Raw genomic sequence first — 12,109 nt, forward strand, 5'->3', positions numbered from 1 at the left:
AGCTTTTACATTTTAACCAATTTTTATAACATAACTTCTTATATTTTTTCTTTTCTTGCACATTATTATTCCACCACCAACTATTTTTATTTGTAAATATTTTTCCCTTTGATTCTCCAAGAACATCTTTTGCTACATGTTTAATAGCGTTTGTTACTTTATCCCACATCACATTTGCTTCTTCATGAATATCCCAAATTTTGAAATCTTGAATTTTACTCATAAAATTAATTTTATTTTTATCTTTTAAGTTTCTCCATCTAATTCTGCAATGATGAGTCCTAGTATTTTTTATTTTACAACTCTTAATCTTAAAATCTAAAACTAATAAACGATGTTGGGTATTTAAATTTTCACTTGGAATGACTTTACAATCTTTACAATCATGACGATCTCTTCTTCTCATAAGAAAATAATCAATTTGTGTTTTATTAGATCCACTCTTATAAGTAATAAGATGTTCATCCCTTTTCTTGAATAAAGTATTAGTAATAACAAAATCAAACGCTAAAGCAAAATCTAAAATAACTTTACCTTCTTCATTAGTTACTCCAAAACCGTAGCCACCATGAATATTTCTGAAATCTTCTACCACTCTACCGACATGTCCATTTAAATCTCCTCCAATAAAAATTCTTTCTTCAAGAGGTATCATTTGTATTAAGTCTTCTAAGTCATTCCAAAATTTATCTTTAGACTCTGTATCTAAACCTACTTGAGGAGCATAAACACTTATAATATTAAAAATCTTAGTATCAATGATAATCTTAAGGGCTATAATTCTATCACCAACTCTATTAATTTTTACAACATTATCTTTCAAACTCTTATCTATAATTACACCTACACCATTTCTAGTGCGACTCTTACCAGAATACCAAAGTTTAAAACCTAAATTATCAATCTCCTTAGCCTTTTCTCCAACCCACTTAGTTTCTTGAATACATAAGATATTAATTTTCCTATGAATCATAATATCAACTAATTCCATTAATTTACCATTGAGAGTGCCTATATTCCAAGATCCTATCCTAATATTAGTTTCATTAGTTTCATGGACTAACTTCTTTACCCGCATTCGCCCGTAATGTGGGAACCCTTGCTTATTTAACACTACACCCGGGCGCCGGTGTAGCGGCCCTTGCACACTTTTCACTGTATTCAGGCTATACAGCGCGTCGCTTCCAGGGGACGCCCTAGCACTTACACAATGATCAAAAGGATTCATGCCATGATTTTTTCGACAAGTTTTACGTTGGCTGTCGACTACCTAACGCAACCCTCCACTTTTCTCATCCGGGCTTGGGACCGACAACGGCAGTGTTATCAAAAGTTAAGTTTTAAGGAAAAAAAAATGAATTCTAAAATTCAAGGTCCATAATCATTGCATTCATTTTGTAGCTTTAATATTTAATAATGCAAATATAAAACATTGGTCACAGATTTGATAGCTAAGGGTTGTAGTTAAGAGGGCTAAACATAAGCATATTATACAAACATCCAAATGTGAAAAACAAGTAAAATCCATCTAATATCTCAAAAGCCTATAGACTAATGACATATGAAATATAAATATTTGAAAATTGAAAAATAGACTATGGATTTAACCCTTAGAATAGGCTTTGTAGATCTATTTAGGGGTATTGGTGAAGAGTCAAAAAACCACCAACTTCTATAATTAAAGAGACAACATAGAGGCTTTGGCGAGTGTGCTTGTAAACAATATAAGAGATGCACATTGGTGAGTTAATAGAGATAAAGTAATCCCAATGGGTAGGTGAGGGAGCAAATTTGAGGTATTAATCCAGTAAGCAAGTTATTGTGGAAGAAGTAGTATCAATCTAGTTTGTCAGAGTTTGATTGCAAGTTAGTGTGGAGAAACAATGCTCAAGTAAGTTTGTATGAAGCAGATTATTGTGTGGAAGCAATTAGGAATTTGGCTAATTAGGGACCAGTAGAAAATTAAGATCAATTTGTGTTGGGTTAATTTTTAATCGCAATGGAATTTAAAATGATTTTGAAATATCGGCATATTTGATTATAAGAAAAATAATTCAAGTAGATAACTACTTAAGCTTTTATAATTATTCAATTTAAGTTGATTCAAATTACAGCATGCGTCAATCCCCTAATTTACAGGCATACAAGGCCCACCACATGTGCTCAGGGTGCTGCCTTGTTTTAAATGGCATGTGCCCTAGAGGCTAAATGTCTCCACTTGGTGCCTTGGGAAAATTTTGTTTCTAGCATGCCTTGAGGTGAGCTCCAAAATATCTTTTTAAACTATTTATGTGATTCTAGTAATTATATTTTATTTCCTTTTTTATGTCAATGCAAAATGAAATTGGTTAGAATTGTGGGATTGATTAGATGTTGATTTGACTGTTGGTTACATTTGAGTTGTTTATTATTTGGACTAAATATTGAACACATAATCAAAATTATTTGATTTTTTTCAAGTTTTTTCTTATTCAAAGGAAAAGCTTCATCTTTCTTTGCTATTGTTAGCTGTTATTGAACATGATCTCATTTTAGTTTTAGAATAAAGAGAGAAGCTATTCAATAATCTTAAAGAAACACATGTACTTTAAGATCTATATTTATTTTATAGCTCATGCTTCTTGTATGAAAGGATCCAACTGACTTTAGATTTTTGGATCATATCTTGTATTGCTCTATAATATGAACTCTCATTGCTATAATATGAAAATTCCGTCCACTTGATTAAATAAATCATCATTTAAAAAGATGCTACCCACTTAATGGAACATTTCTCTGCCATTCATTATTAAGTTGTAGTACTAGTAATAGGATAAGTTAAGGCATGAAAGTCATTTTTTGTACTTAGAAAAGGTTTGTATTCCACGTATGGATTAGAATAAGCTATCAATAGCTTACTTGTGGATGAACTGGTTAAGAAAACAAAGTCATAATCACCTAAAAATAGATTAAGCAAGGTGGTAAATAACAAATTATAGCATATCATATATCAACTCTTACAAAGGTAGACACTAATCCTGTCCTCATGGTTAAAGTAACAATTCAAAGATCAACTTAACCCTAATCCTATTTGCTTTGCATTCACCTTCAACTCTCTCCACACTCCATGCTTGGCCATACTCTGGCAAACTGGATGCTCTCCTCCTGCTCTGCATCGACTGTACTTGCGTTAGCATGCATTAACTATGATGCTCTCCTCCTGCTCTTGTGCATCGACTGTACTTGCGTTAGCATGCATTAACTACCCTCATCCTTTTCACTTGCCATTTTATTTTTGTCCCTTGTGCTCACTTCTCATGCAGGTTTTCATGCTTCTTATGCTTGGCCTATGATTGCAGTCCATTTGCTTGACATGCTCCAACCATGCATTCTTGCTATGTTTGTGAGTGTTTGTTGTTTAGGTTGTTTAGCCTTGATATACAACATTGTTGCATTCGAAATTATTTGCTTCGACTTGCGAGTTGTCCAAGTTTTGGTTTGATGTGAACCTTTGAGTTAATTCGCCGCTTATGCCTTTCCTTTGAGGTGTAATGTACTTTTGTCTTAGCGCTTACAATGATTGAAAGCAAAGAGAAGGTGGAAGCAGTCTAGTTTGAAGCGTAACAGAGAAATAAATATTGCATTACCTTTAGGAATTAGTTATAGAGGACTATTTCATTTGATGGTGCAAATCAGAATTTTCTTGAGTTATGGTGACTGCATAAACAAATAGGCAAACAATTAAAACCTCAAGAGTTTTTTACTACATGAACCCAAGATGCACCATCAAATGAAATCTTTGCTCTCATGGACTCCGGACGCTTTATTGTTCAACATAAAATAGTTTTTAGTCAATTTCTAGTCGCTCATACTAGCTTCTTTCTATTTCCTAGCTATTCGTGATTCATTCAACCTTATAAAGACCATTCCGTTGCCCATCCCTAAACATTATTGAATTTTTATTTTCTTGACTTTGAAAGGAAGGCTTTGCTTTAATTTTTTAGTTTGCTAGAGTATGCAATGTTGCATAAGGCGATATATACTTTCTTTCATTTGTTTTGTTTTCATTCCACCGTTTACATTTTCTTTTTGCCTTTCTTAACTATATTTTGGCTAGAAAAGGTTTAGATTTGACGGGGACACCTTGGATTCCATAGACATGAGCATGCAAACTCACTTACGCATTAGAATACCTTTCTATAGGTGATGCGAAGATTCATAGTTGCATTGACATTTTTTGATTCCTTGTAGAGAGTGCTTTGAAATTTAATAATATATTTATGGATGATATGATCATGAATCATTCGATCAACTGTAGCTCCATGGAAGCCAACTAAGATTGTAAATTTTAAGGCTTTTCTCCTTTGATTATGCTTCTTTTTCTAATTTTTTGCTCTTTTTCTTTTTCCTTTGGGAACTTGTTTAGTACTTTGATCACTCATTTTATTGGTCGAGTATAAATTAATTGTATAATTGAGCGGTTTGCAATTAAATTGGTAGATTAGGTCAACTTGGGTATGCTAAATGTTTTAAGTGATGCGATTTAAACATTTGAAACTTTGAGTGCATTGCGTACATGCTAAAGGTTCTAAAGCCAATTGCAATAAATTCAAAGGTTTTTTTTTATCTTCATGTGGTTTTGCGATGATGTACACTTTAGATTCATATTCATTTGCATGATTTAATATATCTTTAGATGCTCTGTTCATCTACAATGAGCAGTGTTTTCCTTATTTCACTTAAATTGGGACCTTATACATTTGAAATGTTATTTATAATGTAAAGCATGAGTTACTGATTTTGTTTCTCTACTTTTCTAGAAATTCCTTGTATGCCAAGTTATCTAGGTTGATGTTTAATTTGCTCTATTCATGAGTATAAGCTCTTGTGAGAATTCATTAGTAATGAGGATAATTCCTTCTGTTCACTTGCAGAAAATTTGAAAAATGAGAAGCCTTCTTTAGAAAGGAGTCATGCAGAATCTTCAACAGCAAACGAGAGGTTGCTTCTTGTGCTTTCACTAAGTAATTTACTTTGTTTCATTTGCTGTAGATATGTAGTATTTTCAATCTGTTAACCGCTAGTTCATGCTATTAAAGTTAATATTTGCTGTTGCACATTGCTGTTAAGCAATATTGTCAAAACCCGAGATAATTGCCATAATCAAGGGCTTTATTGATCAAAAGCAGCAAACGCAATGTGAACTGCTTAAAGTTAATTCACGTAATTGCTGCATAATATGATAAGTTAAGAGCTTAATTTTATTAACCATGAAATGTAATAAGATTAATTCATAGAACCAAGGATTCATATGATAAAAAGGTTAGTGACTGAGAAAAGGAGGAGCAATATTTATGCAGTGGAATAGTAATCTGATAGATTTATAAATGGAGATTAACAAATCCTTAAAAAGACTGGATTGACTTCTTCACCAACCAATTTTAAGAACAAATCCACCAATCCAAGTCTTAGGGCCCGTTTGGGGCAGCTTTTAAGTGCGGTGGTGTTGTTGAAAACGCCGCTTAATCATTTGGTTTGCACGTTTTTTAAAACGCTATCTGCCGTATTTGAATTTTCTACACTAAACGCGGTTGCGACTAGACCCCTGCGGTCAACCCGCGGCCAGTATTTCAAGATAAGATGCTTATCGTTAAACGCACAAGCTGCCCCAAACAGACCCTTAATGAAGAAAAAAATTCTCAATTTTCTTTTATATATATGTATACATATTGAAGCTCTTGAACTAAAAAAAAGTATGTTTATATTTGTACCTGAATAATAGCAATTCAATCTGTGAAAAAGTTGCAGTTGCGTTGGAAGTTTGCATAGTTATTTACCGGACACAGATCATCTGATAGGGAACTTTTATGTGTTTGACTTATCTTGGTTTGAACTTTTACTTCATAATTAATTTTGTTTTTGAGACACTCTAACGGGAGTGATTTTTTAATGTTATTAACATTTTTAAGAAATATACTTCAAAGATGTTTCCATTTTACATAGCTAAAGCCTTGCACAGAGACTCTGCTTCAACTTCAATTAACATTGGCAGCATGCAATTCTCTTCAGTTTTAAGAACACTTTCTTTGCAGTGTGTTAAGTGGGATTTTTTTTTAATCATGGACTTTCTTCATGGTTGGCAGAGCTAATAATGGTGAAGCTAAAGAAGGAAACTCTGCCGTTAGCCTACAATCAAATTTCGATGCTGGAGATGAAGCCGCTACTTATGTCAATTCTGTTGATGATACGAAACCTATTACAACATCTTTATCAAGTGCTGGACACATCTTAGAAGGAAATCAAGTAGAAGTGGTGTTGCAACCGCTCAGACTTGCATTTGAAACTAAGAACATAAAGCTGATGGAGCCTGCATTAGATTGCTTGCATGTAAGATGCTCTTCTTAAATGGCAGTGCAAGTTCAGCTCATATTCTTTTAGTTTTTAGCCAAAATTATTTTTAGTTTACTTGTTAAACCGTTGAAATCAATATTATAAATTTTTTTTGTTATGACCGGACCTTTTAAGATCATGTTGGTTGTTTTTCTATGATTGTACTGATTATTATTTTTCAACTTGCCAGGTTTAGTATGAGGTTGTTCCGTTTGATTTTCTTCTGCCTATTGGTTTCATTTTTGAACAAAATTGAACTGCAACCATGCATCACCAGCAGAACAAATAAAAAAACAGGAAAATCTCATTTTACTAACTATTGCTGAATTAAACCCAACCGTGCTGAATGTGGACTGTTCCAAACTAGTTATTATGTTCATCTTTCTTGATTTACCCAATATTCTTTACCTCACCTGTTGAACTGTACCTTTTGGCTTTGAAGCTTACATTTTATTGCTGGGAAACTTTGTTCAAACAAGTTATTGCATTTATTATGTTATGTTTGATGCCACAAGTGTATGGAAGAAATTGATATATTATGAAATATAGATGAGAATACCATTGCATTTGATGATGTCTTACAATATAGAAGCAAAAATATTATTCCTTTTTACAACAGGATAACATTTTGAAGAAAAAATTCCAGGCATTTTCTTCATATTGAACTGCATGTTATTATTTTTTTATGGTTATCTGTTTGTATAGCATATTGATTTATTTTTCTTTTAGTTGGTTCAAAATTATTATCATGTAATTTATCCTTATTTTGTTGAAAATTATTATTTGATGTGAAGTTAATTAAATGACTATTAATTTCTCATAAATTTATATATGATATACTAGTCATGAACACTCTTGTAAATAAAAATGATGTTTTACTTTGCATTTTGTGTAAAAAAACGAATTTTTATGCATCACATTGTACTTAGTATTTTTAGAACATTGTTAATAACTGATGAAGCAAATGCAATCAATTTTTTGATATCAAAGACAAATATGTTTACCAAAATTCAATTGTAGAATTAATGCTCAGTTGATAAGAGTTTTGAGATATGCTGTAAATCAGTTTTTTTATTGCAGTGGCTATAGTGAGTTGGAATGTGGAAAGGGAAGTTTTAGCTATTTTTCTGGCTAGGTACAACAAAGCGTCCTTTTTTCCTTGATCGTTTAGTCAATCAAACTCTCTGTATTGGTGGAGCTGTACGTTAGGCAGACCTTGATAGCAGGCAGGACATTGGTTGGATACAGAAACTTACTTTTAGTGCAACTTTCCCAGGCTAGGACCAAGTGATTGATAGATTTGTATAGATAGATTTGTATAAAAAATAAAATAAAATAAAATAAATCCAATGAAATGACAAGGAATCATACATATAAAGTGGTCCATTGAACTTCTTAGTTCCATAGGCACCACATCAACAAAGTTCTAGCAAAAGTGTTCTCTATTGCTGTGGACAATGAAAGGGTACTTTAGGGTGGTTGTCCTGGTATAATTATACAAAAAATGTTGGACTCCAGTGACCCTGGGTAACTACTGGATGATCTGAGGGGATGCAAGCAGTCATGTGGTGTGGTTGGCAGGAAACTGTGGCAGGAATCAACGCCTGGACAGTTCTTCAAATGAAACTATTAATTGTAGTTTTCCCTCCCGCTCTTCTAGTGTGTTTTTTGTTACTGTAATTAGAACTGCCGATATTTGGTATCAAATGAGGAATAATTTATGCAAAGTTAGGGTCATTATTTCCTATTTGATCTAAATACTGAAGCAATCAGAAATTATAATATTTGAAGACTTGGCTTGAATCAAAATATTTTTTTTCTTCTTTTCATATAAATCCCAGGTTTAGTAGGTATCATCTATTTATGCTCAATGCTGGCTGGAGATCTTTTTTAAATCCCTATGCGTTCCATTTTTGTTTTCAAATATCTTTTGTTTGGGTATTTTCGTTGGTCTTACCAGTATGAATCAGTTTTCATTTGCCTTCAAGCTTTGTCGGTGTCATTTCTCATTCTAATTTTGCAATATCAGAAACTCATTGCCTATGATCATCTGGAAGGTGATCCTGGTCTGGAAGGTGGTAAAAGCGATCCACTATTTACCAATATTCTTAACATGGTCTGTGGTTGTGTTGATAATTCGTCACCAGATAGGTTTGTATGCATCTCTGCTATGATTATTCATTTGATTGTTGATTCTGATTTATGACTTATTGGGGAGACGTGGAATTCACAGTACCATACTGCAAGTACTGAAAGTGCTTCTTACTGCTGTGGCATCAACAAGGTTCAGAGGTTTGTTTCTATTTTTGTCCCTTTAATTTTCTTAAATTGGCTCTTATTCATGTATCCGTCCTATTTTATTCTTTTTCAATATTTTTAAGGGAAGACTTCATTCATGTTTATTACTCCTGCATGAACACCGGCAGAATCTACTCATTAATTTCTATTAGCATCTGTTAGTGCAAATCCATATGTAGATATAGTTAATATTGAGACATTAATGAGAAAGCGTTTATGCTAAAGAGCATATTGAAGCTGCCAAAAATGTATATTGTTAGCTATGGATTTTGTGGAGTGATACATTGTTCAGCATTAAGTTCTCATTATTGATATCTTGTGTGGTTATAATTGCTTAATACAAAGAGAGATGGTTTTGAAATAATGAAATATAAATAGATCAAGTGCAATTCAAAACAAGGAATATAATCTTTATGAGGTAGGAAGGGACGCATGTAGTAAGATTAAAAAGGTTAAATGTCATATATGGCTTCGAGGCTGGAATGCTAAGCTGGAATTGACGGTCAGATGGAGTTCCTAAATACACTTCTAACATTAAAAAATATCAAAACAATTTTTTAAAATTTTCAACATTGTAATATACAGAATCACAGTATTCATTTTATTTAAAAAATAACAATAGATCTATTAAAGTCAGTTCAACATCTAGAAGATGTAAATACCTATTACTTGAAGTCTCACATTTGCGGTGTACGGACTCTCTTCTCACTCATTCAGATCTTGGATTTTTTTTTCTTACATTATTTTATAAAATAACAGTTGTTAGTGAAGCAAGCTTAGCTAGTGCTTTACAATTTTAAATCATAGTAACTTGAAAAAAAAAAGAAATGGCATGCATGTTGTTTGTCATAATTAAATTATAAGAAAATCATCAAGTGTGCTTATCATTTGCATATGACCATAAACATTACATTTGTTCAAACTATTAAGAGTTTAAACATATAATACTCATAGTGCTTGATTTGTACTTAAATACATGTTTTATACATTTATCTTTGGAGCACTGGTTATCTGTCAACCTAACCCATATCTGGTAAATACATCCCTCACAGGCATAGCAGAACATAGATCAAGTTCACTATATTTTTCTCACGACCTGACTTAAGAGTTTGGAATACTAAAGTATGAACAAAAGTTGGATAAAGTACTTTAATATATCTACTAACATTAAATAGTATCAAAGTTATTGTTCATTAAAATTTCTTTCAATAACAGTTGTCAACTTCAAAAGAGCTACAAAATTGCAAGATTTATTCTAACCTAAAATAATAATAGATCTACTAAAGTTATTTCAATATCTAGGAAATTTAAATAATTATTACTTGAAGCTCTGCTTTTTACCATTTATGAATTCCATTCCTTCATTAGCTTTTAGTATTCTTTCTTATATTTATTTGTATGTATTTATTAAGTGAAACAAAATTGATTTATTATTTTTCTTAATCACTTTAACATGAAAGGAGAAACAAAATCCATGTTAGTTGTCATAATTAAATTGCAAGAAAATCATCAAATGCGCTTATCATTTACATATAACCCTAATCATTGCATAATAACTAGCGTGATTTATAGTTATGGAGTCTTATCAATCATTTAATTATTGAGAGTTTGAGCATGTTGTTGTTAAAATTCAGAAATAATGTGAAATACTGTGGAATGCTTGATATTCATTTCATTGATATGAACGGGGGTATAAATAACTCTTAAAAGAATACTATAATAGGAAAAAATAATAAAAAAAAATGATATGAAAGGAAAGATATATCACCTGATATCTCCAATAATTAATTCATATTAATTCTTAGGAGATACTAGGAAATAACATAAATTAGTAAATGAGATAAATATAAAATAGGAAAGTAAATATCTCATTAATCTAAGGAAATAATTTATTCTAATAACTTATTATAGGAATAAATTATTTCCTATTATAAGTCTTAACAGGAAAGACGAAAAATCCTGTAATTTAAATTAGATATTTCAACACTCGCCCTCAACTTAAAACATAGTTGAAAACCACATTCAACTTAAATTTGAAAACATCAACTGATGTGCGAGGAATATCTTGTGAAGTAGAACTTGAAATCTTCATCCTGTACTGTTGTTGTCTTAAAAACATCAACTGATGTGCGAGGAATATCTTGTGAAGTAGAACTTGAAATCTTCATCCTGTACTGTTGTTGTCTTTGACTTTAGTTACTACAGTGTCTATAGGTAGACTGAAAACTCCACTCTTGGCGATAGCGGTGGCAACAAGCTTCTAGACGGATCTGAAAAGGTAGGAGTGCGATGCATATGGTTCCTCCACATCATCACCTGCGGTATGCTGACTGGAGGAGTCTTTGATCGCAATCTGGCCTGCAAGGCATTAGCTGCATTGGTAGGCGGAGATGGAGTTGAAGACACTGAGAACGGAGGCGAGAGCCGACATGATGGAAAAATTGCTGTTACCCTTCTTATGACCAGATTAGGAACTCCTGCTGCTGAGATACCAATGTAAGCTTTTCGAGTGATTCCTTCTAAGTTCTTCGGGTGAACATGTTTTTCCATTGATAATTGCTGGATTAAGTTCACCATCCCCCCTCAAATTGATGCTGTCAATTTGCCGACAAGAAATTTTGTCGGTTCCAATAATTCTCAACCCATAAGTGCCGAATCCGAAAGTCCCGAAATCGAGAATGCCGAAGCCTCAGAGACACCTCCTGAACCATAACATGATTTGAGCAAAGAAAAGCAAGAAATCATTTATTGTCGTCAGAAATTTGAATCATAGCCACAAGAATGTTCGCTTCCAGTTAACGATCCAAATGCTACTGATCATAGATCATAAATAGGATCCAGTTACACGATTCAGATGCTTTCGATCATAGCATACAAATATGATCCGTGTCCTGCTCCAAATGCTACCGATCATAACCCACAAATAGGATCCAATTACACGATCTAGATGCTATTAATTCTTTCTACGACGACGAGGACGATCTAGGAAGGAGTTGAAGACTCGCAAGAAGTTGTCGGAGGAAGACTTGATGGAAGCAGTTGAAGGCAGAAGGTGACACGACAATTGAGGCGCCAGCCTCAAAGATATCTCCAGCAATCGTGATGGTGGTTGTCCGCCCATCGAAGGTACCAAACAAATCCAATTGCATTCAATCTCTGCGAAGAACAAAACATGCCTGCCAAGCCAACCTAGAAGCAGGACCAGATTCGTCATACTCGGCCTTCGAAATCCACATCTGTTGGAAGGTGCTGAGAGAAGCAAGGATGGAGCCTCCAATCCAAATACTATATTTCCTCTCGGGTGGCGCAACCATCTTAATCTTCATGCTGCTTGGGGCTAGGGCTGTTAATTTGGCTCGTTGTTCTTGAACAACTCGTGTTCGGCTCATTAAGAAGCTCGTGTTCGGCTCGTTCGTTAAGCCTAACGAGCCGAACACGAACA

At 33.3% G+C, this 12,109-nt stretch overlaps 1 protein-coding gene and 1 pseudogene across 2 annotated transcripts in view; one reads left to right on the forward strand and one right to left on the reverse strand.

Annotated features, from left to right (window-relative positions):
- Positions 1–12,109, forward strand: part of LOC110037498 (brefeldin A-inhibited guanine nucleotide-exchange protein 5) — a 61,384-nt gene that overhangs the window by 2,992 nt on the left and 46,283 nt on the right. For both annotated transcript variants that reach the window (XM_020742154.1, XM_020742155.1), the window contains exons 2-5: positions 4,914–4,980; positions 6,123–6,366; positions 8,399–8,520; positions 8,603–8,661. In XM_020742154.1, the coding sequence (XP_020597813.1) occupies positions 4,914–4,980; positions 6,123–6,366; positions 8,399–8,520; positions 8,603–8,661 (492 nt within the window). The remainder of the gene's footprint in view (positions 1–4,913; positions 4,981–6,122; positions 6,367–8,398; positions 8,521–8,602; positions 8,662–12,109) is intronic.
- Positions 11,817–12,109, reverse strand: part of LOC110037502 — a 1,729-nt pseudogene continuing 1,436 nt past the window's right edge.

Source organism: Phalaenopsis equestris, unplaced genomic scaffold, assembly GCF_001263595.1.
Source record: "Phalaenopsis equestris unplaced genomic scaffold, ASM126359v1 Scaffold220379, whole genome shotgun sequence".
In the NCBI taxonomy this organism is placed as follows: domain Eukaryota; kingdom Viridiplantae; phylum Streptophyta; class Magnoliopsida; order Asparagales; family Orchidaceae; genus Phalaenopsis; species Phalaenopsis equestris.